Genomic DNA, 26,892 nt, shown 5'->3' with positions numbered 1-26,892 from the left:
GGCCTCTTCCGCTAGGGGGCGCGCGCCTCCTCTTCCTCCTCGAGGCGGCTGCTTCTGCTGAGGAGGACCTTGAGGGCACCCCGGCCTCCTCTCCCGTTGTGCGCCTGCGCGAGTCTTCAGTGTCCTTGGCGGTGCCGCTGCTGCTGCCTCAGAGGGAACTGTGAAAGCAGCCGCCATGCAGACGTGGAGCCGAGTCTGTTGCGCCCTCGCCAAGGTAGGGCCAGGAGCCGTGGGAAAGGGGAAGGCGTAGGCCCGAGGTGCAGGCCTGACGGATAAATAGAGAGAGAAAGAGAGGGCCGCATCCCGTCATGCCCCGCGCCGCCCTTGGGTCCTCTCTGGCCCTCAGCGCCGTCCTTTCCTGAAGGGGAGCCCCGTCTGCAGCCAGAGCCTGAAGGGCTCTCAAGCAAAGCACGCTCGTCTCTTTTCCTGAAGGGAAGTGGGCTGGAGGGCGCGGAAGGGTCACTGGGAGGGGGAGCTGCGCCTCCTGAGTGACACCGTCAGGGGGAATGGCACCAAACGCAGGTATGGGCAAACTTCGGCCCTCCAGGTGCTTTGGACTTCAACTCCCACAATTCCTAACAGCCTACTAACCGGCTGTTAGGAATTGTGGGAGTTGAAATCCAAAACTCCTGGAGGGCTGAAGTTTGTCCATGTCTGCACCAAAGGGCCTGCTGACTTAGGGACCACTAGAGCATGGATCCACTTTAAATCCAGTTTCTGCCTCTTGCAGAATTCTGAGGCTTGTAGTTTAAGGGAAGGGCCTTTAAGCTTCACAGCCAGAGTTCTCACTAAACTTCAAACGACAGATTTCTGCATGGGGCAGAAATCAGATTTCAAGTGGGTCCATGCTCTGGTATGATGAGGTTGCAAAACAGAGCTTTCCAAACTGTGTTGGCTGTAGGGCTGCGGTGTCACATGAACATAAGTGAGAATAATAATAATAATACAGTAGAGCAGGGGTCCCCAAACTAAGGCCTGGGGGCCACATGCGGCCCATTGAAGCCATTTATCCAGCCCCTGCGCCGGCAGCTCCCTCCTCCTCCGCCTTTCCTGTCTCCCCCCTCTCCTAGTGCATGCCTTCCAAAGCTTTTCTTGTTTATAATGGTATTTTAATTATTATTTAATTAATAATTAATTCATCATTAAGGGGTGCTTTGCTAGTGCTTTTGGTGCACAAAGGCAAAAGGAGGTTGGACTAAATGGCCCAAGGGGTCTCTTCCAACCCACTTTATTATTTTTATTATGATTATGATTAACATTGAGGCTGTATTTATTCCTTTGTTTTTTTACTTCAAAATAAGATATGTGCAGTGTGCACTGCATAGGAATTTGTTCATAGTTTCTTTCTTTTCTTTTTTTTAAACTATATTCCGGCCCTCCAATGGTCTGAGGGACCATAAACTGGCCCCCTGTTTAAAAAGTTTGGGGACCCCTGTAGTAGAGTCTCACCCATCATAAACAGGCCAGCAGAACATTGGATAAGCGAATATTTTGGATAATAAGGAGAGATTAAGGTAAAGCCTATTAAATATCAAATTATGTTATGATTTTACAAATTAAGCACCAAAACATCATGCTTTACAACAAATGGATAGAAAAAGCAGTTCAGTACACAGTAACGTTATGTAATAATTACTGTATTTATGAATTTAGCACCAAAATTTTGCAATTTATTGAAAAATTGACTACAAAAACATTGACTACTAAAAGGCAAACTGTGTTCGATAATACAGAACCTTGGATAAGCGGAACTTGGATAGGCGAGAGACTACTGTACTGATAGTTTATCCAACATAAACGGGCCGGCACAACGTTGGATAAGCAAAAATGTTGAATAATATGGCAGGATTAAGGAAAATACTATTAAACATCAAATTACATTATGATTTTACAAATTAAGCCCCAAAACATCATGTTTTACAACAAATCAACAGAAAAAGCAGCTCAATACACAGTGATGTTATGTAGTAATTACTATATTTACAAATTTAGCACCAAAACATCGCACTGTATTGAAAAAAATTGACTATAAAAACATTGACTACTAACAAAATGACTACAAATAAAGATAGAATTGCATAAAATGAACTTGCAGTAACAACATTGTCAGAAGTTAAATCCATAAAAAGTTCAGTCCTTGCTGCCTAGAGAAACAGCTGTGGATCTGGGTGGGAGGCAGACTGCATTGGATAATCCTGAATGTTGGATAAGAGAGACTCAACTGTAAATCTTTATTTATATCCCACTTTTCTCCCTCACGGGACCCAAAGCGGCTTAGGTAAAGGTAAAGGTTTCCCCTGACGTTAAGTCCAGTCATGTCTGACTCTGGGGGTTGGTGCTCATCTCCATTTCTAAGCCGAAGAGCCGGCGTTGTCCATAGACACCTCCAAGGTCATGTGGCCGGCATGACTGCATGGAGCGCCGTTAACTTCCTGCCGGAGCGGTACCTATTGATCTACTCACATTGGCATGTTTTCGAACTGCTAGGTTGGCAGAAGCTGGAGCAACAGCGGGCGTTCACTCCGCTCCCGGGATTTGAACCTGGGACCTTTTGGTCTGCAAGTTCAGCAGCTCAGTGCTTTAACACACTTCGCCACCGGGGTTTACAACATATTAAAATCACATAAACAACAATCAGAGTACATCAACAATAAATATGAGCATAATAAACAAATTAAGAAAAACAACTACAATATACATTCAAAATTCATGTGGCATCTTATTGAGATATGTATAGCACTTTACTCAAGTCCATAACATATGATCTTTCTTGTCACTCCTGATTAATTTTCTGAAATCCCCAACAGGCAGAGATAGCAAAACAAACCCCACAGGAGTGTTAGCCCTTCCCTGTGCTATCCAAAATGCTCTCTGTCTCTCTCTTTCTAGCTGGAGATATACTTTAAAAAGTTCCTGTTCTGACTTACATACAATTCAACTTAAGAACAAATCTACATAAACTATCTTGTTCATAATTTGTGGGCTGCCTGTATAGTGGGCCCTTGTATCTGCTGGGATTTGGTCCCAGGATCTTCTGTGGATACCAAAACCTGTGGTTGCTCAAGTGTCATTACAGTCATCCCTACACATTTGCATTTCGTGACTTTTGTGAATTTGATTACTCACCAATTTGATTAATACTCAGTAGAATGTCAGTTAACCAGCACCCATAGGGGTTGGTAGATGCTGGATGAATGTAATTTTGGGTTACTTGAGAGTAACTCCAAAAATTAGATCTATTTAATTCTATGCCTCATACTATACCATAAACTGTATTGACTTGATCTTAATAATGAAATGCAACAATTAAAACCAAATAAAGACAAATTTAATGTAACAGAGTTTTATTGTATTATAAAAACAGCTTTAAAAAACTTTATTTCTGTAATTTCTTTGCTGGTTGCAAAGTTCCAGCTGCTTGAGTTCTAGTTAACTGAGACTTTACTGTATTATTTCTAGGAATCTCAAGGTCATCCTGTGTAATCCTCTGGTTTCTCCAGTCATGCTGGAGGACCTAGAGATTTCTAGAGACAACAGCTCTCTAGGAACCTGAAAATCCTCCAGTGCAATTCTGTGGTCACCTTCCAGTCGAATTCAACCAGAGTCATGCTGGGAGAAGTGTTCAGTAAAGAAAAATAGTAATTTAGTTGTTCACATTTTTCACTTTCACAGGGGTTCTGTGTCTCTAACCTCAACAAATGCATATAGCAGCTTTCTAGGGACTGTTTGTTTTTCTTCTCTGCCTTTCCCAGCTGTTGATTAGATAGTACACTGACATTGGTTTTGGGAAACCACAGCAAACACAAAAACAAGTAAAGTTACTAACTTTTAGTCCTGTGGTGGCTTGCTGATAAGTCAGTCAATATGTGTCACCCAAGTGCATGTTTCATTGCAGATGTAATTTCTGAAGGATGGTTTTAGATCTCAGCTTTTATAGGGAGTAGACAGTGTTACTGTGTGGGAGAGCAAGGCAGGAGTGTATCACTTACTGTGCCCTTAACCAGGTTTGTGGACCATTCTGCTAATGCGTTGCCCAGTTGGTTGTACTGCCTTAATGCCCTTTAGTACTCCTGTCCTGAGTTGATGAGCATCTAATGTGTATTTTTAACAGCTCACCTTTTATTAATGGCCATGGTTATTACTCCTACTAAGGGGTATTAGCTATGTTGGCTTGCCTTATGAAGATTGGCCAGAGTACAGAATACTGACTTAGGATAAAGAAATTTGGCCACCTGCAAGACCTTTTGAAATTGGCCATTGTAGCCCATGTACTAATATTTCAGAGATGTCAGTCTTGAAATTGCCTCATATATATGACTTACTAGATAAACAAAATATGCAAGGGTTAATTCCAAGGGCTAAATATCAAACAAAAATGAGGAAGTATTAGCTTGTGAACTTATCTGAAAATGGACTTTGTCACTTCCAATCAACAGTGGTAAGCAATCTCCAAAAGAGTCATTAATTAAAATTAATTTCCAAAGAGCTTCTCCAACTTGTATTTTTCTATTTCTGTGTAAAAATCACAAATGGCCAGAATATAGAAACCATATTTTATAGTTTTTACAAAATACACATTTATACTGTGCTATTCTAACTTTGGTGATTCAGATTAAGATGAAAAGACATACACACACGTGTGTGTGTGAGAGAGAGAAAGAGAGAAATGCAGATATTTAATTTGCATCAGTGTGAAAATGAGTACACCTTGAGAATGATAATTTAATTTTCCATCAAAATGTATTATTATATGACATTTTTATTGGAATGATTTTTAAATGTTTTATTTCTCTTTTCATTTCAGAGGGGCCATTTTAGCCAGATTCATCATGGCTTACAAGGCATTTCTGTGGTGCCTTTAAGAACCTATGCTGACCAAGGTACAGATTAAATAGCTTTTTTATTTGAAAATATAGTTGGATAAATTTATAGTTGGATAAATTCACAGGTCACACTATCAGTATTCTAACTTATATGGTTTCTTGTGTGATATATGATTAAGCTACATCATAGAGAATGATTAAAATTCTTCTGCACTGTATAGTGTTACATCTTTGTTCTAAGTCTGAATGTGACTTCTCAAGGTGTTTTGGGGTGATGATGATGACAATGATTGCAGATAGCCTATAGAAGTGGTTCTCAACCTGTGGGTCCCCAGATGTTTTGGCTTTCAACTCCCAGAAATCCTAACAGCTGGTAAACTGGCTTTCTGGATTTCTGGAAGTTGTAGGCCAAAATACCTGGGGACTCACAGGTTGAGAACCACTGCTATAGAATGTTCTGTTTTTGCTTCAGCACAGAGCATTGTAGTCCCAAGATCTTGCCGTTGTAATATGCAAAAATAAATTTTGCCATATGTTCCCAAGTTGCCGAAGTTTTTTACATAAAGCTGATGATTTAACAATACTGTTAAATATTTATCTCTGCTTTGTTAAAAGTAGAAGCAGAATCTACTCAAAGCTTCAATACGCCATTTTAGTGTGATAATATTCAAAAGTATAGCTCTTCTGTTGTTCTTAGATATAGCCAAAGGTTTGATTAAAAGTGGAATTGTTTTGTCTAGCCATAGCTGCAGTCCTGTAGAAAGTGGAGTCTTGCCATTCAGTATTTAAACAACATTGGATTGGGTCTCATTGATTACAGCTTTAATAATAGTTGGGTGGGATTGTCAATTTACTTGGGGGTATTGTGTAGAGAGCGGGACATAATTGTTCAGATAATCAAAACTTGTAATATGAAGTTGCTGACTTCAGTTATTGCAATCCAGAATAGTAGAACTGAATGATGTTAGAAAAAAATAGCTTGCAAGAAAGTAGAAATCTACTTCATCAGTGGCAACATTTGCATGGTTGCTAACATGTTAGAAATAATTGATGTGGAAATGGCCCTTAAAACACATTTGAGACTAACAGAGAGAGAAATCTGTAATGTAGGCTTTCATAAACTTAAATCTACATCAGATGCATCAGAAGCAGACTCAAGTCTACAAAAGTCTGTGCTTCCAAGTTTTTTCTTTGACGTAATCTTAAAAGTGCTACGAGATCCTTTTGTATATTGATCCAGATTAACACAGCTTTGTCTTTCAATAATAGATAAGGATTCACAGATAAATGTGAAGAAGAAATAGACTTGTTTTGGAAGATGTGATGAATATAATATTTATAATATTTATGATGTTTATAATATTCATTGTGATTATTAATATGGATATTTGTAACAAGTAATTGTGAAGCACTCAGGAGTGCTTCTTTAGATATATTTCTTTTTGGCTATCTTTATATGTACTTGTTAAGTAAGGTGATATTTTAGCAGAAATCTTATATTTTCTCCAACACTTCTTTAAAGATTTTGTTTTCTCTCCTTTTAGTTGATGCTGATGTAACAGTCATTGGTTCTGGTCCAGGGGGTTATGTTGCAGCTATCAAATCTGCTCAGCTTGGCTTTAAGGTGAGCAGACATGGTGAGATAAATCAGAAAATGTTGCAGTAATCCAGATAATCTTGTGAAGAGTTAATCATGTCAAAAGTCAAGTGACTATTTATAGGTGGACCATTGAGATCTTGGAAACTTCAGCATCTGAAGTCTAAAGAAGCTGTTATAAAGACAAAATTGTTTGCTGAAGAGAAGTGCTGTTGTATACATAAAGGCAATGTACATGCTTCATATGTATAAAGGAAGGGAGGCTGAATATACTAGATAAACAGCGTGTAGAGAATATGCATTGCTGAAAGTTCATATTGAAACAAGTACTTTAATAATTCCCCAATAATGTATCCCCAAATCTATAATTTCAGTAGTAATCATAACTAGCAAAATACTTCAGTAGATCAGATCCTTCAATCTCTCCCATACCCTGCTGAGATCCTGCTGGCAGAGCAGAAGTAATGATGCATCTAGATTTTGATGCCTTGCAGTTGTCTGAAAAAAAGTCTTCCCTCTATGAGGAAAGGAATGACTCTAGACCAGTGCTATTCAAAATGGTTATCCATGGTCTTTCAGTGATCTGTGGCCATTGGTTACCAGTCTGTGACATGCTTCCAAAAAAGCAAGTAACAGTTATAGCCAACGGGCATAAATATGGTGCCAGTCCTTGACATATTGGAGGAAAAACCTTTGATGTTAGTAGTTTTAAGGAATAATGTAAATCAGCAATAATGTAAACCGACCCTGATGTGTACATGGATTAGCCACCATATTTGGACTGACTCCTGTCCACGGTGGCAATCCTTGGTTTCTACTCTTAGAAAACAATAGTGCTTTAAAATCTTGCAGAGTGGCTGGGATGAGCCAGGAAGGGTTTCATTGTCAGATCTCATCTAAGATCTCTGAGGGAAGTGTCAATTCAGTCCTATGTCCCTGAACTCATGATTTCAGATAAATAGGCTCATATGCCAATATGTAATACAGAATCTATGAAGCTCTTGCTGTACAGGTATTCAGTAAAAATTACAACATGAATATCTTGCAAGAAGAACCTGGATCAAGCATGGGCAAACATCGGCCTTCCAGGTGTTTTGGACTTCAACTCCCACAATTCCTAACAGCTGTTAGTTGGCTGGGATTTCTGGGAGTTGAAGTCCAAAACACCTGGAGGGCTGGAGTTTGCCCATGCCTAACCCTAGATGCTTTAGGCAACTGTTCACATGGGGCAATTCTTGCCAAATGATAAATTTATTTAAACCTGAGGCAGTTCACAGTAACTAAAAAACAGTTGTTTGCCAGACCATGTTGACCAGATTCCTAATTTCTGGCAACATCTGGAAGTGCTGTTTATAATTGTTAAATGCTTGACAGCTACTAAGCTAGAAATTGAAACCTTGGCAGCTTGAAAAATGCTACTGGGTATAGCAAGTTACAATGTTTATTTATTTGCTAGTTAAAATAGCTTACCTGGCTAAAACAATTTCAAGTCAAGTACATGTGCATTTAAAAGTACATTGTGTTAAAAATATTAATAAAAAGCCATGTTTTGACACTAGAAGGAAGCCAAAGTTGGCATCAACTGGACCTCAAAAGGCAGGTGTGTTGTCGGTTCCAAGCTGCTTTACATGTCTTTAACACTAACATGTCAACTTTCTATCAGCTTGGGGGATGTTGGTTTGCCTTCCTGTTTGAGTAAGGAACCCCAGAGAATCAATGTCCATGCTATTGCTTTCAGGGAACAGTAAAGATTTATTAATTGGTCTTGGGCCTATCTCCACCCAGGCACTATCTTGATTTCTCCACAATAAAGTCTATTATTAAAGTTTGAATGTAACTGGTTGTTCTGACATGCTCATGGATGATTCTGGAACAAAGGACAGATGAAAGTTTCCCTTGCACAAAAAGTATAGGAATATTTTATACTGCATTTGATCTATGATGCAGACGCTTTAACCAAAAAATTCCTTTCATTTAAATCTTAGACAGTCTGTGTGGAGAAGAATGAAACATTAGGTGGAACCTGTTTGAATGTTGGGTGTATACCTTCTAAGGTAGGTAAAGGATTTAGTATTCTTTGAATTGCCTATCTATATCAGTTTTTGTATGAAAGTGTTACTGGGGCTTAATGGAATTATGTTCATTTGATCAAATTGTAATGAGAGCATTGAGAAGTCCTAAACTGTCCTTTCAGAACGTGATGTGGTTAATATTTCAGACTAAGATTTAGATTGAGACACCAAGGGCCACATTCCTTATCCAGGAATATTATATAATATTCCTGGATAAGGAATATTATATAATATAACGGTTCTGGCCCAATCTACTTGTCCGAACGTATCTCCTCCTATGAACCAGTAAGATCACTAAGATCATCTGGAGAGGCCCTGCTCTCAGTCCCACCTGTCTCACAGGCGCGGCTGGTGGGAACGAGGGACAGGGCCTTCTCGGTGGTGGCTCCCCGGCTGTGGAACGCCCTCCCTGGAGATATCCGACAGGCTCCTACCCTGCTGGGATTCAGAAGGGCCGTGAAAACATGGTTATGCGCCCAAGCTTTTGATGAGTAAATGGCAAAGTTGACATGGACTGATTTAAGGATGTAGAATGAGGATCTCGGACGAATTGAATTAATTATATATACGTTTTTAAGGTTTTATAATGTGTTTTAACCATGGTATTAATAGATCTGTTACTGTTTTGTTTATATGATTGTATTTTGGGCATTAAATTTTGCCAATTTTTGTAAGCCGCCCTGAGTCCCCTCGGGTGAGAAGGGCGGGATATAAATGTTGTAAATAAATAAATAATAACTTTGGGACTGGCCTACATTATAAAGTTGTGAGGAGGATTCACCATATGCCATATAAAATGTAACTTTTATTTTGAGTAGGTTTATGTATGTAGCTCATCAAATTGTCCATATATGGGATGCTTCAAAAAGATGAAACCAGTTTGAAATGGCTGTGTTTCTGTCACGATTTTGTTACAATGCTTAACTGGTAGTTGCTTTTATTTCTACTTCACTTACCCTATGTCTCTAAAGATTTGTTTGCAGGTAACAAAATGGATTTCCAATTTACTACTACCTTTCCTTTGTTTCTCTCCTTCTCCTTTTCACCCCCATTTAAACTAGACCTGTGTGGGTGGTAAAAGAAGAATTATTAAAAGAAAAAAATCCTTTGAAATTGGTTATGGTAATACTTTCTTTGAAGTACTGCACCAATTCTGCCATGTACAAACAGGTTTCCTCCTGAAACCTTCTATTTCAGGGATCTGAATGTTCTAGAGTAGTACTGAACTTCCATTGATGAGCAATGTTGAATCACTCCATTATAATCTTAGAAGAAATAATTATGCCAAACAAATTCATATTTTAATGGAACATGCTTTGTTTCGCTTTATTTTGTTTTTATGTCACAGGCCTTACTAAATAATTCACACTTCTACCATTTGGCCCATGGAAAAGACTTCGCGAGTAGAGGAATTGAAAGTAAGTATGTAGTGCATCTATTCACATTTCACACATCCCAGATTCTGCTAAGTGTGCCTGAGATCAGGCATTTTAGGAGACTGATATGTTGGGTCATCTGTGTAAGTAATTTAGGCTACTATCTTAAGCTCCTTCACCAGAAAGTAAATCCTGTTGAATCTGGTGATTCTAAATAAATATTGACTGTATTAAACAATATTAATAAAATTATAAACAGTGGATGGTGATGATAATGATGATGATGATGATGATGATGATGATGATGATGATGATGATGATGATATTCTTTTCCTCACAGCTCGAGACAGGTTACAACATTGCTAAAATACACAGTCACCTAAGAACATTTTTTAAATACACACATTAAAATGTATTTCCACAAAATACATATTAAAATACACAAAACAGAGATTAAACATAAGATGCAAGTATAAAATTAGTCATTGAAATAGTCTGGGTAGGCTTGCAGGAAGACACTTGTGTCTTAAATTGCGATAACTGATCTAGATGTTGGAACTCTTCCGGCAGGTCATTCCACAGTCTTGGGACAGCCGATGAAGGGTGGCCTTCAGAGTGACTAATTCCACAATATTGGGAACTGTTTGCCACCTCCTTCATTATGAGTTTAATCTAATTGATCTGTGAATTGTGCTTAAAAGTATTAACTACTCAAAACTACATATAACATATCACAAAAATAACACCTGTATTAAACAGTTACAGGACTCCGGCTGAATTTAGAGAAGATGATGGAACAGAAGAGCGGTGCAGTGAAAGCCTTAACAGGTGGAATTGCTCATTTGTTTAAACAGAACAAGGTATGTTTTGGCTCATGCATAAAAACAGCTTTTCCCTTGCACTTTTCCTCTCCATAGTTTATGTCCCTTTAACCTTTAGTTTTTTTTACTTTTTTAACAGGAAAGTGGGGGGGGGGGGCATTTTTGTCTACATAGGCTGCATTCTTTGTCTGATTGGCTAATCAAATTGGCTTGACAGCCATCAATTTCCTGTTCATTCAGCAAGCAGGGGGGATAAGGCTTTTATCCCCACTTTTAAATTTAAATGGATGGGCTTGTGAGAGAAGTTATGAGTGATCATGGTTATTTACATTAATCAAAAAAGAAAAACAGGAAGTTGTTTGCTCAGCTAAGATTTGGACATAGTGTCTACATCCCGCAACACTCTGTCCCTTGAAACTTTTCTTCTATTGTGAAGCATGGAACTGGAGAGTCCCAATGTTTTTTTAGCCACCTCATCCATATTGTGTCAGGGCCTAGCGTCCTTTCTGAATAATTATATTTGTATTCTTTGTTCATACATCTAATTGTGATTGGCTGACTGTTCCCTTTATTGTCTTGGGAACTGTGACCAGACTAGGCTGCTGCTAGAAGAGTATTGTGAATGGTGTACATTGAAAGATAGAGATAATTGTTTAAACAAGACATTCCCTTGATACAGTGGTTCTCAACCTGTGGGTCCCCAGATTTTTTGGCCTTCAGCTCCCAGAAATTCTAACAGCTGATAAACTGGCTGGGATTTCTGAGAGTTGTAGGCCAAAACACCTGGGGACCCACAGGTTGAGAACCTCTACTTTAATACATCCATAGGGAATGCGTAGTCTTGCTAACAGAGCTAATGAAGGATCATAGAACTTGCAGCCCAGCATCTGGAGAGCTACATATTTCCTATCTATGATCTAGCATTTGCCTCATGGTGAGTCCTCAATGCTCAATGCTCTGGAAATCGCTGCTACATCTATTTTGTATATCAGATTTCAGATCTTCCTCTAAAATATCAGGAAAAGTGTTGCAGTTAGTGGTATAATTGGTAAAAGACTGAAATGCTTCTTAGTTCATTGATTTTAAAAAATGTACCATGTTTGTTTACTTGTTTTTGGAAGGTAACACATGTGCCTGGATTTGGAAAAATAACAGGCAAAAACCAGGTCACAGCAACCAAAGAAGATGGCAGCACTCAGGTTATTAATACAAAGAACATCCTTATAGCTACAGGCTCAGAAGTGACACCTTTTCCAGGAATTACGGTATGAAGTACTACTATTCAAGAAGTCATCATTGTGTGGCAACTTTTAAATGAGGGAAAGCTGATGGTATTTCATATACTGAGTATCTTTGTATACAAATAAATATCTTTCATGTAAAAGTGGAAATTCACGCCCTCTCCTGCTTTCCATTTGTTTAGATTGATGAAGAAACAATAGTATCATCCACTGGTGCACTGTCATTGAAGCAAGTTCCTGAAAAAATGGTTGTTATTGGTGCTGGAGTCATTGGTGTGGAACTGGTGAGAAATGTCCCCCCCCCCCTTTTTTTTTTAAACTGAGGTGTGATGTTTAAGAAAAAATAGCAATTTTTGCACTTTGATATAATGTAGCTGCAGTAGAGATATTAACTGGAAGGTGATGAACAAAAATAGGTAGTGTACTTAATACAGGCAGTCTCTGGGTTATGAACAAGATGGAGCCCCCAGATGGCGTAGTGGACTAAGTGACTTGAAGGTTGGGTTGCTGAAAGCTGCCAGGTTCGAATCCCAGAGTGCGGATGAGCTCCCTCTATCAGCTCCAGCTCCATGCGGGGACATGAGAGAAGCCTCCCACAAGGATGGTAAAAACATCAAAAACATCTGGGCGTCCCCTGGGCAACGTCCTTGCAGACGGCCAATTCTCTCACTCCAGAAGCAACTCAAGTTGCTCCTGACACGAAAAAAAAATGAACAAGATAGGTTCTGTGGGTTTATTCTTCAGTTGAATTTGTATGTAAGTTGGAACAGGTACATACTTGGATAGCATAGGGAAGGATTAACATTCCTGTAGAAGAGTATTGTGAATGGTGTGCATGGAAAGATAGAGATAATTGTTTAACCAAAACATTCCCTAATACAGTGGTTCTTGAGGAAACAAGGATTGGTGATAAAACTTCAGTGTAGTTACTTTTTCCCTATGATAACTTTTCCAAGAATGAATTTCCTTTCTGAGGGATAGATTTCCTATCCATTCCTATCCTCTCATCTTTCACGTTTGTATATAAGTCGGATGTTTGTAACTCGGGGACTGCCTGTAGTTGATTAAACTCCTGCCTCTGATGGCCTTTGGCGTTAAGGCTTTATGAGGGCATTTATCATGCAGGTACTTGTCTGTGAATAGATGAAATACATCATCTTGGTGAATTGACTTGTCTTGCATAATTTTTCAGGGGTTATTATTGAGGCAGCATTATTAATTTGAGCAGAAAGGGAAGAACAGTGCCGCCAAGTGGCAGAGCCAGCTTGTTTTCTGCTGAATACACTATGTAACGAAATTTGAAAAAAATCTGTTTCTGGTTTGAAAGTGTCATTTCCTGTTTAATTGTGCTGTACCTACTTTGAAAGTGGTTGTTATACTCCAGAAACTTTGTTTTTGTGGCTGCCACAAACTATGTTGAATTGGCTGAGACATGATGAGATACTCATTGAAAAACTAGCAAAATGTGTGCAGCAGTTTAATCAACTTTTTCAATGTTTTTATGATAGAGCCAATTAGGAAATGACGTTTATAACTCAGAAACAAAAATCATGTTTCATAGCGGTATTAGAGAACTGAATATGGTTATGCTCTGTTAATGATCTATTATTTTTCAAGTTGACTAGTGTGTAAAATTCTGATAATCTGCAAGGCATTTTGTAAAAGATTAAAAGATTACTAGTTTGTTTTAAAGGTTCATAGTTGAAGTTACTCTTCCATGTTAGACATACTGTTATTGTAATGAGTGTGTAACTGAAACAATACAATGGAACTATAAAATTGCCTTTTTTCTTAAAATCTCAACTTGCTTTGCTTATTGCAGGGCTCGGTCTGGCAGCGCCTAGGTGCTGATGTGACAGCTGTGGAATTCTTGGGCCATGTTGGTGGATTGGGCATTGACATGGAGATATCAAAAAACTTCCAACGTATTCTCCAGAAGCAAGGGCTTAAATTTAAACTAAATACCAAAGTTACAGGTGCTACCAAGAAACCAGATGGAAAGATTGATGTTGCGTAAGTTCTGAGCTTGCAAAATATATCCCCATATTAGGTTGCTATATAAAAACCTAAACTAGCCAATTATCACATTTAGCACTGAGAGAAATGTGGTTCATTTCAAATATCTGTGGAGAGGTGTTTTCAGCAACAAGATGATAGATTATTTAATTGAACGTACTGGTTTTTGACATTTTTGAAACGTAAGAATGAGTAAATGCTTCTTGCTCATGCACAACAGTGAATGTCTTAACAAGGTTTCAAGCAGTTTTTCTCTCCATTTTGAATAGAGGGCTGGCTTCCCACTTCCAATTATACTCTGTTGCTGGGGAAGGTCTCAAAAAGGAGCCTCCAACTGCATTTGGCTGAACATAGTTAATAATGTTTCATTCTATCAGAAACCCCATTAAGACAGGGTTTCCAGTGATGCAAAGCTTGGTAAATGCATTCACTTGGTTACCATTCATAGTTTTCAGACTTTTCTCAGCAACATAGGGAACAAGTGAAGGGTGCAGGATTTTAAAATACACAGAGAAGGGGTGGAAGCATGGTGATGGAACACCTGACTAGAACTTTGATTGAAACAATTTGTTGAATGCATCCATTCATTACTGAAATGGTGATTTGGTGATGAAGTCAGCAGAAAAGGTTTATAATCTGGGTTGTTTGTCTGTATGTGCTCTAATGTGTTCTTTATGTAATTACACATATTGTCAAGAGTCAGACGCCAGTTAACATACAAAACAAAGTTTATTCCGAAGATAAGCCAAAAAATAACATAAACACAGGAAATATCCTTGAAACACTTCACTTTTCAGTGTTTCGAGAGTAGATTGGACAATAATAACTCAAAAAACGAGCCACGCTAATTTCCCATGCTGGCATTCAATTAAAAACTAAATAACGCTTCAATTCAGCTTTGGAAAACAAATAGAGTTAATTGCTGGAAAATAAACAAACTAGAAAAGCAGTAAAGCTGCTTCCACGGTGCAGATAAGCCGAGAGCCTCAAAGGGATGATGAATAGCCGTCGTCAGAAGAATCCAAGGTCAGGTCAGGAGGCAGCAGAAATTCCGAAAGACAAACCAATAGTCAGAAGCCGGGAGTAGCCGTCAGTCAGAGGGCGTAGACAGAAGCCAGGTCAAATTCAATCCAAAGTCCGAAGAGGGTGCAGTCATCCAAAACAGGTCCACGATAAGACACAGCGAGAGCCAAGCCAGATGGTATCAGCAGATCCGAATCACAGTCCAAGTCCAGAAACACAGAGATCCCAATGGCGCCTCAGCAACACCTTGCCACACGCAAAGTGCAGTGGCCAAACATTCCCATTTTATTCCCCTTCCTCCTGGGTGACCAAACACTCACACCCAAACACCAGGTGTCCCAAATCTACTCAGAGTCTGAACTCCACACAGCTAGAGCTCGTGGATCTGGAGTACCTAGCAATTCGTCGGAGTCCCAATCATCCTGCCCACACTTAGCCCCATGAACACTTAAAGAACCATCCTCCCTTCTCCAAGCATCCCAATTGGGATCAGCTCCTGCAGAAACCCCAGGTTCAGAAGTATCCATAAGCCCCAAATCCCCAGACATCTCCGGTGGCTGTGCCCATTCAGTGCCCGCTTCCCCAGCCACCACCTGTTCCTCAGCATCCATCTCCCCATCTGAATCTTCCTCAGAAGATCCCCCATATAGCTCTCTAAGTCGCTTCCTGCGCAACTCCTCCAGTGAACCTTCATCACGAGGGTTTTTTCTTCCTCTCCGAATTCCATCACCATCAACCATAATCCCCGAAGGCGCAGTCACAACACATATCTGCAGGAAAAAACAAAATAATTAAAATTTAATTCTATAAAATGTGTTAACAATGTGTGGCATTTATGCTTATGTACCAAGATTTTCCTACTCCTTTTTTCCTCTCAGGATTGAAGCTGCTGCTGGTGGCAAGGCAGAAGTGATTACTTGTGATGTCCTTTTGGTTTGCATTGGGCGGCGTCCTTTCACTAAAAATCTTGGTCTGGAAGATGTTGGTATTGAACTAGATAACAAAGGTAGAATCCCCATCAACAACAGATTCCAAACCAAAGTGCCAAAGTAAGTAAAATAATCAGGCGGTTTTGTTTGATTACACAATGTAACAAAATTTGAAAACAAATCTGTTCCTGGTTTGAAAGAGTTATTTCCTGTTAAATTGTGTGGTACTTACTTTAAAATTAATTGTCATATTCCAGAAAGTTCGCTTTTGTGGCTGCCTCAAACTATGTTGAATTGGTTGAGACTCTATGAGATATTCATTGAAAAACTATAGCAAAATGTGCTGCAGCTTGTTCCACAAAAACCCAGGAACAAAAATTGTTTTACGTAGCGTTATTATAATTCTGATATTTTTGTTTAATAACATGGTGATTGAAATCACTCATTTTATTCTTGCATTAAATGGAACATAAGGGCTACATCGTTGAAGTGCATGAAGATTTATAAACAAGTAGATAAGTTGGTTTGACTTTCCAAGTTTTGCTATGATTATTCTGTAGCTTGGTTGCTATCTAAATGACTGATGTTTCTCAGGAAGTATATTTACGGGTACAGTAGAGTCTTGCTAATCCAACCTTCGCTTATCCAGCGTTCTGAATTATCCAAAGCAGTCTGCCTCCCTCCCAGATCCACAGCTGTTTCTCTAGGCAGCAAGGACTGCGTTTTTCCAGATTTAACTTCTAACAGTGTTGTTACTCTAAGATCATTTAACACAATTCTATCTTTATTTGTAGTCAATTTGTTAATAGCCAGTGTTTTTGTAGACAATGTTTTAATACATTGCGATGTTTTGGTGCTGAATTCATAAATACAGTAATTACTAGGTAACATTACCATGTATTGAACTGTTTTTTCTGTCGAATTGTTGTAAAAGATGATCTTTTGGTGCTTAATTTGTAAAATCATAACAATTTGACATTTAATAGGCTTTTCTTTAATCCCTCCTTATTATCCAACATTTTCGCTTATCCAGTGTTCTGCCGGCCCCTTTATGTTGGATAAGCGAGACTCTACTGTAGTTGTGTTGGATATACAGTAACATACATTCATGAGCAGTAATGCCATTATTGGGCCAACTCCAAAGGATAAAATTCATTTTTTTAGCTTTCAAAGTTTCACTGGCTTCTTCTTTCAGTATGTGGGTTATGAATCCAACAGAAGAAACATGGGGAAAAATCATACAGCTCTAACATTGCCACTATTTGTCTCCTATATCTTTAAAAAAGATTTCCTGATGAAGAAGGTGAAACCCTGCAGGCATGCATAATATATTTTATACTTTGGAATTGGTTCAATACAGGCATCACTGCCTGGGAATTTTGAATTTTCTTAGTTGTCTTTGGATCAAAAAGAAGCTGCATCTCAAAAATATTTTTGCCCCAAAACATAAAGCATTTCAAATACAGTTAGCACTATTTAACTGTTTCAGTCTAGATTTCTGTAGGTAATTATAGTCATGCTAATGCATGTAAAACATACCTTGATGTTTAATATACATAACAATATGGAATTTCTCACTTGAGTTCATTTTCCCTACAGCATTTATGCTATTGGCGATGTAGTCGCTGGGCCAATGCTTGCTCACAAAGCTGAAGATGAAGGCATTCTTTGTGTTGAGGGAATAGCCGGAGGTGCAGTTCATATTGACTACAACTGTGTGCCTTCAGTAGTTTATACACACCCTGAAGTTGCCTGGATTGGCAAATCTGAAGAACAGCTGAAAGAAGAGGTACTCTTCATGGATTCTGTTCTTTTCCTATCAGCAAAACAATGTGATTGTATTCCATTTCAGAACCTATGATTTGTAGCAAGCTTATTCTGCCTCAAAGATTCATATTAGTGGACCTGACAATGGTAGTGATGCAATTGTAAGCCAGTGTTTGAATCAGGGAGGTAGTTGGGGGTTGAAAGAGATTTTATTCAATTTAAAAACAATGTCATGAAGCAGTCTGTCCAAAGGCACACGTTAATGGTGATGCAATTGATGTAGTAGTGGTGATGTAGTTGAAAGCCAGTGTTTGAACTGGAAGAACGTTTGGCCTTCCCTTTTGTAATGGCCCCCAGATGTTGCTTAGGCAAGCTATCAAATGAGCATAATTTATTTAATGGGGTGAAGAGCAGCGGGAAGTAGATAGCGTCTTCAAAACTAATGCTTGAGTGATTATGTTGAGTTCTATACTACAGCGTTAAACATAGATAGGCCAGCTTGGTATTTTCTAATCCCTCATACACTGACCTGTCTGCTCAGTTGAAACCTTACTTGGTTTTGATTGAACTGGCAATTGGAGAAGAGTGTGAGGGATTGGATCTTGACTAAGATATCACACTTTTGCCTCAGTGAAGCCAATGGAATACATATGGCTCTTGTTTAGTATAAAATGATAATAATAATAATAATAATAATAATAATAATAATAATAATAATAATAATAATACTTTATTTATACCCCGCGACCATCTCCCCGCGGGGACTCGGGGAGGCTCACATGGGGCAAGGCCCAACTAGCGCAATTTACAAAAACAACAGCATAAATACATTGAACAATATACCAAAAAAAAATGAAACACAGTAAGACAATAAAACAAGAGTTAATAATATCAATCAACCACCAAGTAAAATGATGCCCTTTCTCTTTGTCTAACTCTGCATTGAAATCAGATAAAATGGATGTTCTAATGGAAGCATAATAACTACTGTACATTGAGTCATTTGATTTATAGTTCTCTATAGTAGCACCGCAATTGTGAAATCCCTTCCCATTGGAGGTCAGGATGGGTCCATCCTATTGAGCTTCTGGCAGACAACCAGCACTGAATTCTGCATGGTCTTTGATCCTTAAAAGTGACTTTGTTGTTCATTTGGAGGACTGTTTTAATTAAAGATATATTTTGTGACTATTATAACATTGCTAAGTTGATTTTATGGAACTGAAACAGAAAGAGAATCTCACCTCCTTATAGCATACCTTCTGGTCATTTTTTTCTCCAAGTACCTTTTTGTTTTTAGCAAAGCAAATTTCCAGAATTGGGGTCCCAGTTGGAGGAAAGGGAATTGTACAAGCCTCAGGTGTGGACAGGAAAGGGGTGTTTCACACTCTTGCTCATATGTCCCTTTCTTAAATCAGTTCTAGGCCACAGTTCTGCTTTTAGTGAATTGTTAGAAGATCTTGCACAAAGATATGCAGTTGTCTCTAGGTTGGGCAGGTAGAAGGTAGGAACTCTATGATGAAAGCTCTTCTGCATAAAGCAGTGATTCTCTCCTGTAGGTCCCCAGGTATTTTGGCCTACAACTCCCAGAAATCCCAGCCAGTTTACCAGCTGTTAGGATTTCTGGAAGTTGAAGACCAAAACATCTGGGGATCCACAAGTTGAGAACCACTGGTATAAAGTAATCACTTGAAATTTCACTCAGACCTTTCTGTATGATATCTATCTCTAAAGTTTAGCATTTATTTATTTGTATTTGTATGATGGGATATTAATGTCCGCCTCCAATGCCCTGTGAGTTGCTTTATCCCAAGGTTCAGGTTTTCCACCTCCAAAGAAACTAGAATATGTGTGATGCTTTTTAAAACAATTGTTAGTTCATTTTTGCCAGATACAATTGCTAATTTTCAATAACATATAATATATATATTATGTTTTCTTTTAAGGGGATAGAGTACAAAGTTGGGAAATTTCCTTTTGCTGCTAACAGCAGAGCAAAGACCAATGCTGACACAGATGGGTTGGTGAAGATGTTAAGTCACAAAACAACTGACAGGATGCTCGGAGCTCATATTCTAGGCGCAGTGAGTACCTTGCAGGATCCTCCTGTATTATAGTGCTATGAAACCTTGAAGGTCTTTATGTCTGATTAATAGAAATCCATAATAACTGAGCTATGTGCAATGCTGCTGTTGAAATATTTGCATATAGCTTTTAGGAATTCAAAATATGTTACATATTTAAACATATTTTATCTGTCCCAGACAGCTGATTTAACTTCCGAAACACTTGATATGCATGCCCCTTCGTTTTATATGCAGCATATTTATTATTTAGGTCAAGTATTTCTGAGGAAAGTATTGGAATAAGTAGTTTTATATTTATGGGTAATTCAAATAAACACAGATTTTTTTCGTAACTCAGTTACTGAACACTTTAGTTGCATTCTGTTAGGTAGTTAAGCTCCACCATCTTGTAAAATAGAAATGGGCTATAGCACTACATTTGTATTCTTAGAATGAGAGCAGAGATTTAACAATATCATGAAAAGAGCTGCTTGTAGCAACATGTCTCCTATTGTATTGCAAGGACTCCATTGCATATTGTCCACTTACACAATCGGGCTTCCCATTATGCAATGGGACACTGCATAAGATTGCTCTGGATGCACATTGTCACAATTATTAGAAGGGTTGCGTATCATGTGGGAGATGTAGGTACGTCCGTGTTAAATTATGAAGCATTCATAAGATTCACTCTGAGCAAGATACCGTCCTTTAATTTTTTAGGATGGAAACTTACATATGTTCAGCACAAACATTGGCAAGTACAGTCCCAAGTTACAAACAAGATAGATTTTGTAAGTGTTATTAAATTGAATTTGTATGTAAGTCGGAACAAGTATAATTTTTAAGTGTAACTCCAGCCAAATTTTCCCCAGTTTTGGGTAGCATAAGGAAGGGTTCACATTCCTGTAATGTTTGTTTTGCTGTCTATGCCCTTGTTCAGCAGATTTCACCTCATTTTCTGTTCTTATGACAATGGTATTTGAAAGTGTTGGGTTGTTGTGGAAACAAGGATTGGTGATAACGCTTCAGTGGATACACCTTTTTTCCAGGAATGAATTTCCCTTTCTAGAGGTAGATTTCCTCTCACTTCCTGTTGTCTTAGCCTCGTTCTTAACTATGAGTCGGATGTAAATTGAACATTTGTAACTCAGGGACTGCCAGTATCATATATTTGATCTGCACAGTTAACACAGATCCTACAATTTAATCTTTATTTAGTTATCTGCCATTCTGCTTTTCCTCTTTCATGTTTTTCTTGTATTGCTGTTTTTTCAGGGGGCTGGAGAAATGATCAATGAAGCTGCCCTTGCAATGGAATACGGAGCATCATGTGAAGATGTAGCCAGAGTTTGCCATGCACATCCAGTAAGCTCTTTGTCATTTTGTCTCTAATTGGATTAAATATCCAGCCTGCTGCAGCTGGAATTCATAGTCACAGTTACAAATGTGTAACCTAGAGTTATGCATGTGTTATTGATTTGGATTCACAAAAACTATTCATGACTGAAGCACTTTTGTCATGATCTTCAGAGCTCCCTAATCCTGCTTTACTAGGCAGCAGCCATTATAAGTGATGGAGGGTTGTCCCCCAATTAATTGGGATGCACCCACTTCCTCTGGCACAACAATCTGAAGTCTGTTGCAATTTGGTCTAGAATCTTGACCTGCATATTTTTTGTTCTCTATACTCGGTGCCCTTTCAATTTTCTAATTACTTTCCTTTGTTTCTAACAGACTGTATCTGAAGCCTTCAGAGAAGCAAACCTGGCAGCATCATTTGGCAAAGCTATCAACTTCTAAAATGAAAGGATATCTATGGTGTACAAAGCTTATTTTCCTGTAAAACTTGACTAGAGGCTTTGTAGAAAGCTTGGTCTTCGGAAAGCTTGGTCTGTTTCTCAGACGACATCAATGGACTTTTGTTTAAAATGCGAAATATTTAAAACAGTATGAGGTTGTGGAGAGGGGAAAGCACCCAACACCTGTATATTGAATATATTGATTTCTGTTTGTTTCTACATTCTGAGTTTTGCAGGATACAAGCAATGGAGATCACTGCTTAAGATTGTATAGTCCTTCATAGTTCCATCATGTTGCTGGGCAAAATATAATGGCTCATTATTATCTAGCGTTGTTCTGTCATTGATGAGGAACCTTTACTACAGTGGGTTGACACTATATGCTGCGGTCACCTTCGCACAGTGCTATTTTAATTTCAGTGAAAGGAATAAGTAGTTCAGCTGGCCCTCCACATTTCTGGATTTGACTTTTTAGGATTTGGTTATTCACATATTTGATTAAAATACTCTCTCTAGGGATATCTAGGTACCCCAGTGATCATAGAATTAAGCTAAAGGACCTAGAAATTCTTTGAGAGAACATCTCAAGTTCCTCTGGGAACTTTAAGTCCTCTAAATACAATTCAGTTGAAGTTGACCATAGAGTCATGCTGGAGAAACTCTGTATTTTTTGAGAGGTGGTCTCTCAGATAAAAAAGAAACAATACTTGGTTTTTAAAACTTTTGCAAGGGTCCTGTGCCCCTAACATCAGTGAATGTGGCTGGTTAACTGTAGATTTTATTACATACCTTTTTTGCATTACAGTGCTCTGAACTAAAGCTAGACTTATTGTATACTGCTTTTAAATTACAGTGCAGAGAACTGCAAAATGTACGAACCTGATTTTGCTTTATACCTTTTTTCAAAGACTGAAAATACCTCCACTTTAATGAAACTGCGAAATTCTTTCAGAAAACAAAAACTGAGTGGGAAAACCATTGATAAGAACCCTCTCTTTTCTTGCTTAATTTGACAAACTTCTTGGTTGCAAACTTTTTTAAAAGTCTGAAATAACAAGTGAAAAGCTGCAGGTGGAAGATCAGTTTTGAATTGTTTTGTTACAGGATATATTGGCTATGCAATTAATAGCTTTTTAATTATGGACTGGTACAGTGCTCTGTAATGGTTTTCTTCCTGATAGTGATGTATAAATGATAATGTTTTCAGTCGGGTGTGTTGAGGTTTTCCAACACAGTTTCAATAAGACTTGGGTGGAAGAATGAAAACGCTAAGGGTCATTTCTTAACTGTAGATACAGAATAGTCACTATAAGAATTGTTTTAGGAGTATGGTTTCATGCCTGGGACAGAAATGAGGACATGTGTGCTGCATAAGGAAGAACTACAAAATAGTTCGATAAACAGACCTCTTTTCAAAACATCCCCAGCTTAGTTCAGTATAACTGTGACTTGGATTTGCTTTGAGTCTCCTTTGTGGAGAGAAAAAGCGGGTTATAAATAAACATAATTTTTTGGGGAAAAATACCATGTAAATAAATTGACTTTTTTTTTTTGCAAATAATTCATGTCCAGGGATAAGGTAACCCTTGAAAATAAAAACATGCAGTGTAAGCATATTTTTTATTGTAACTGCTTTGGATATAAAAATATAGTTTGGTGAAAGGGAGGTTCTCACATAACTCACACACTTTCATGTTAGTATAATGCTCCTTTCATGAGCACAAGTGCACTTTTGGATTCAACCTGTAAATTCAAAGGTTCATTTTCCGTACATCTTTCATGTGATGTGTCTTAAGTGGAGTATTGAAACAGTTTGAAACAGGTGCATGGAAGTTATTAATACATTGATTTTATGTAGCTATTCAAAGGAAATAATTTCATACTGTCACTAAGGGGATTTGTGTCTTGTTCATCCTAGTCTTATTATGTACATGCAAAACCAATTTGACTATGTAGCATTTCCATCAAAATGGGAATAGTGGCAATGAGCAAATGTAAAACAATGGCATCCCATGTATAGTGTTAAGGCTAGAAAGCAGGGGCCTATAATTGAAAGTAATTGGTTTAAAATCCCATCTTTGAAGCTAATATTTTATTGGCAGTTTAAAAAGGGTTAATTGCCATTTGGGATAATAAAGTAACATTGGTTAAATGAATCGTATACTTTGTTACAAAAGTACTATTTTTTATTTTATAAGGCAAGAGATAAAAAAAATATTTGGTTTCACGATACTAAAGCTGATATTTAGTCTTCTCGGGTGTCTCACTGGTCCACAACTTGTCTGCTGGTTTACATTTTTTCCTCCTTAAGGTCTTCATTCCAAATTCCAATTATTAACAAGTGCTGTAAACCGCAACTTTTTGGCTGATGGCCTGCAAGAGGCCACGAACGGTTTCTTCTAATTGCACCACTTGCCTGGCCTTGTCTTCTAAGATTCGTTGGTTTTTCTCATAGGTGTCTTCCAATTCTGCAAGAAAAGGGAACACAGGGTTAATCTAGCAGCAAGTGGCATGTGGGATAGTTTGGAGAAAAGGCCATGCTACAACTGGAAACGAGTTCAGTTTCACAATATAAGCTGTTTGGCCTTGTGAGAGAAAGGGGGGGGGGGGAGAAAGAAGTTTCTTACAAAAATTAAAGTAACAGCTGGATTTGATAATGTTTTGTGCCACGGTGCTGAGAAAATGGATTTGGGAGATGAGAAATGAATGTTACATGTAACTGAGAACACATTGACAGGCACTTCCATATTAGGCTTTACCTTTGAGGAGCTGAAGTTTGCTGTTTGCTTGATCTAACAGTGTTTTGGCTTCATTCTGTAGTGCTTCGGCTTTCTTCCTGGCACCTGCAGACTCTTCGGTTTTCTTGGCAATTAAGTTTTCTACTGTTTTATACTTGCCATTGACATCATTGTCTAGCACCTGCAGTTTGAGAGCAAAACACAAGGTGGCAGCTTCACCCAGGATGCAGAAACTGAATTCACTGGCTTGTTTTGACACCTCTCCTTTTAGTTATGACTACAGTCTTAAATATCCTAAGCACCAGATCCTGTCTTTTCTTGGCAGCTAAGCAGAGTCAAATTCTGGTTAGTATTTGGATAGGAAACCACCAATCAATATCAGGTACTGTGGGTTATATTTAAGAGGAAGAAACTTGCATTTCTCAATAAAATCTTATGAAATTCATGGGGTCACCATAAGTTAGTAGATTATTTGAAGGCACGTATGGACATAGTGTGATTGGGGTCAGCTAAGCGAAGTCTACAGAGGCATGATTTTCTTCCAAAATATTTCAAAACATCTTTTCTATTTTCTTTTGACATTTATCCCATTAGAAAGAAAAGCTACTCATTGTGATTTGATGTTCTCATCCTTTTCAAATGAGTCACAGCAAGAAGAGAGAGAGTGTTCATACTATTTTAGGAAGTGAAAATATTATTGGTGCTCTTTTCCTGACAGCACTGGGTTTACAGTAAGAACAGATGAAGGTTACAGGAGTTCCTTCAACGGGGAATTCTTGCCATAGCTGCTTTCAAACAGTAATAAGCAAGTATCATTCTTTTTTATAAATAAATGAATTCACAAATAATTAAATATTGCTGTGGTCCTTTTTTAATATGGAAAGGCTTTGTAGTCAGATGTGGTCATAACATTTAAGAGACCATTCCAGATAAATACTAATTTTATATATTTAGCTTTTTGTTAGTTACATACCACTCTAACTGCTATTAAAATCAATTATATAATAAAATGCCAGAATAGTAATAATACTTGATAAAGATAGATGCAGCAGATAAACATTAGGGACAACTAGTATAGAAAGTTGTAGTTTTCATAAACTGCTCTTGCATCCTCAGTGCCTGCTGACAGAAAATTTGAAATGGCAAAATTTAATTAAAAAGGCACTATCCCTAAATTCCAGTCTTCTGTTTAACCAGTCATTTTTATTTTTGGAAGCTCACTGAATGTTTGCTCTGCTATAGTATAACTTGGTCCATTTCCCACCTAGTAAGAATAAATAAGAAAGGAAAAATGCTTGTTGGTTCTTCCTCTTTCATCATGTTCCTGATTTATACTTGCTGAAGTATTTAAAAGCATAAATTATTTTGCTTTCAAATTTGGAAAAACCTAGAAGCTTCCCAGCTCATGGCTTCAGTTCCAATATATTGAGGGCAGAAGGGCAGGGCCATTGATAAGATGGAGAGGGATGGGGTTAGTGACAAGGAATATCAAAACTGTAGCCTCTTCAGTTAACAGACATTCCACAGTCGTGCAGACAATCTATATTACAGGTCTTCTACAACACACTACTAAAGATTATCTATATAAACTACAGAGTATGATCAAGAAGAGTCATTGCAGTGCTAGAATTGAGATGAATCTGTTGAACTGAGAGAAAAACATTCTTTGCACAATGGTTAATTAAAGGACTATTACAGTTCCGGATATTTTTGCCTGATAGGATGTAACACATGCAACAAATATGTTTAGATAGAATGGCTGAGTTTACTACCACGGCGTTTGGGAATTCACCTATTTCAAACTACGGGGTGTTATGAATGATGGACCTAATTTCAAAGCAGATGGAAACATTACACAAAAAGCTACAAATGAATGTATGGATTATCAAGTTTTACTAACCATTTTGAGCCATAAACAACCCCACCCCAACAAATGAAGAGTATCTCATTAGGCCTTTTATAGTGAGGTTGCCGTCTTGCAAATCACGGGCTAAGGGCTGTTTGTGCATTAGTAACGGCATCTAACAGTAATGTGAAAGTCTATGTCCCATATTTTCAAGGGATAAGTAAGAGTTTTATTTGTGGGAGGTTTGTGGTTGCAGAGATAAAGCAATATCAAATCGGATCCATCTTTTTGAAACACCCTATAGTATTGCATTTAACCAAGCCTGATCTGATTTTAAGCATTAACAACTAAACTGAAAAGCAGATATAATTTACCCACAGACAACTGACTACTGAAATAGATATGATGAAGAATCTTGAGGTTCAGAGCAAAGGCCTATATTTTTACCAGGGAACCTGTTTCTTGGGTACAAGCAAAACAATTTCAAATGGAATATCTTACTTTTTTAACATCTGTGGCAGTTTGATTCACAGAAGCAATGGTTTTTTCAGTTGCTTTGATTTCCTCTGTGTTTGCAGTAGCCTTTTGTCTGAGCAATTCCACATTCTTTTCCAGCTCAACAATACGCAAAGTAGCATTGTTCAGAGATTCTTCTGATGCCGTTGTTTCAGATTCAATCTAATATTTTACCAATGAGAAAGACATAGACATAGATTGCTGCCCGAACTGCAGTGAGTTAAAGTTTATACTGTAAATACTCATGTATATGTTGAGG

At 38.1% G+C, this 26,892-nt stretch overlaps 2 protein-coding genes across 3 annotated transcripts in view; one reads left to right on the top strand and one right to left on the bottom strand.

Moving 5' to 3' along the window:
- The first annotated feature begins 43 nt into the window (after positions 1-43).
- Positions 44-23,694, top strand: dld (dihydrolipoamide dehydrogenase). 2 transcript variants are annotated; one of them, XM_062981702.1, is made up of 14 exons: positions 44-214; positions 4,805-4,880; positions 6,368-6,447; positions 8,406-8,474; positions 9,841-9,910; positions 10,628-10,728; positions 11,811-11,954; positions 12,113-12,214; positions 13,753-13,943; positions 15,848-16,018; positions 17,498-17,687; positions 19,612-19,749; positions 20,455-20,525; positions 21,010-21,099. In XM_062981702.1, exons 1-13 carry the CDS (start codon positions 176-178, stop codon positions 20,518-20,520), a joined length of 1,437 nt encoding a protein of 478 aa, XP_062837772.1. In that variant the 5' UTR covers positions 44-175; the 3' UTR covers positions 20,521-20,525; positions 21,010-21,099. The 2 variants fall into 2 exon arrangements, with proteins under 2 accessions (XP_062837772.1, XP_062837771.1); XM_062981701.1 differs by lacking the exon at positions 20,455-20,525 and adding an exon at positions 21,469-23,694 and having other exon boundaries at positions 46-214.
- The window catches only part of lamb1 (laminin subunit beta 1), a 100,606-nt gene continuing 97,324 nt past the window's right edge, over positions 23,611-26,892 (bottom strand). Inside the window, exons 31-33 of the mRNA XM_016994011.2 lie at positions 26,619-26,795; positions 24,293-24,452; positions 23,611-24,001 (exon numbers count right to left, since the gene is read on the bottom strand). Coding sequence (XP_016849500.2) covers positions 23,868-24,001; positions 24,293-24,452; positions 26,619-26,795 — 471 coding nt within the window. The 3' untranslated portion in view covers positions 23,611-23,867. The remainder of the gene's footprint in view (positions 24,002-24,292; positions 24,453-26,618; positions 26,796-26,892) is intronic.

This window comes from Anolis carolinensis, chromosome 5 (assembly GCF_035594765.1).
Source record: "Anolis carolinensis isolate JA03-04 chromosome 5, rAnoCar3.1.pri, whole genome shotgun sequence".
Classification (NCBI taxonomy): domain Eukaryota; kingdom Metazoa; phylum Chordata; class Lepidosauria; order Squamata; family Dactyloidae; genus Anolis; species Anolis carolinensis.
The sequence above is the reverse complement of the archived record's forward strand: the minus strand, read 5'-3'. Positions and strand labels throughout refer to the sequence as shown.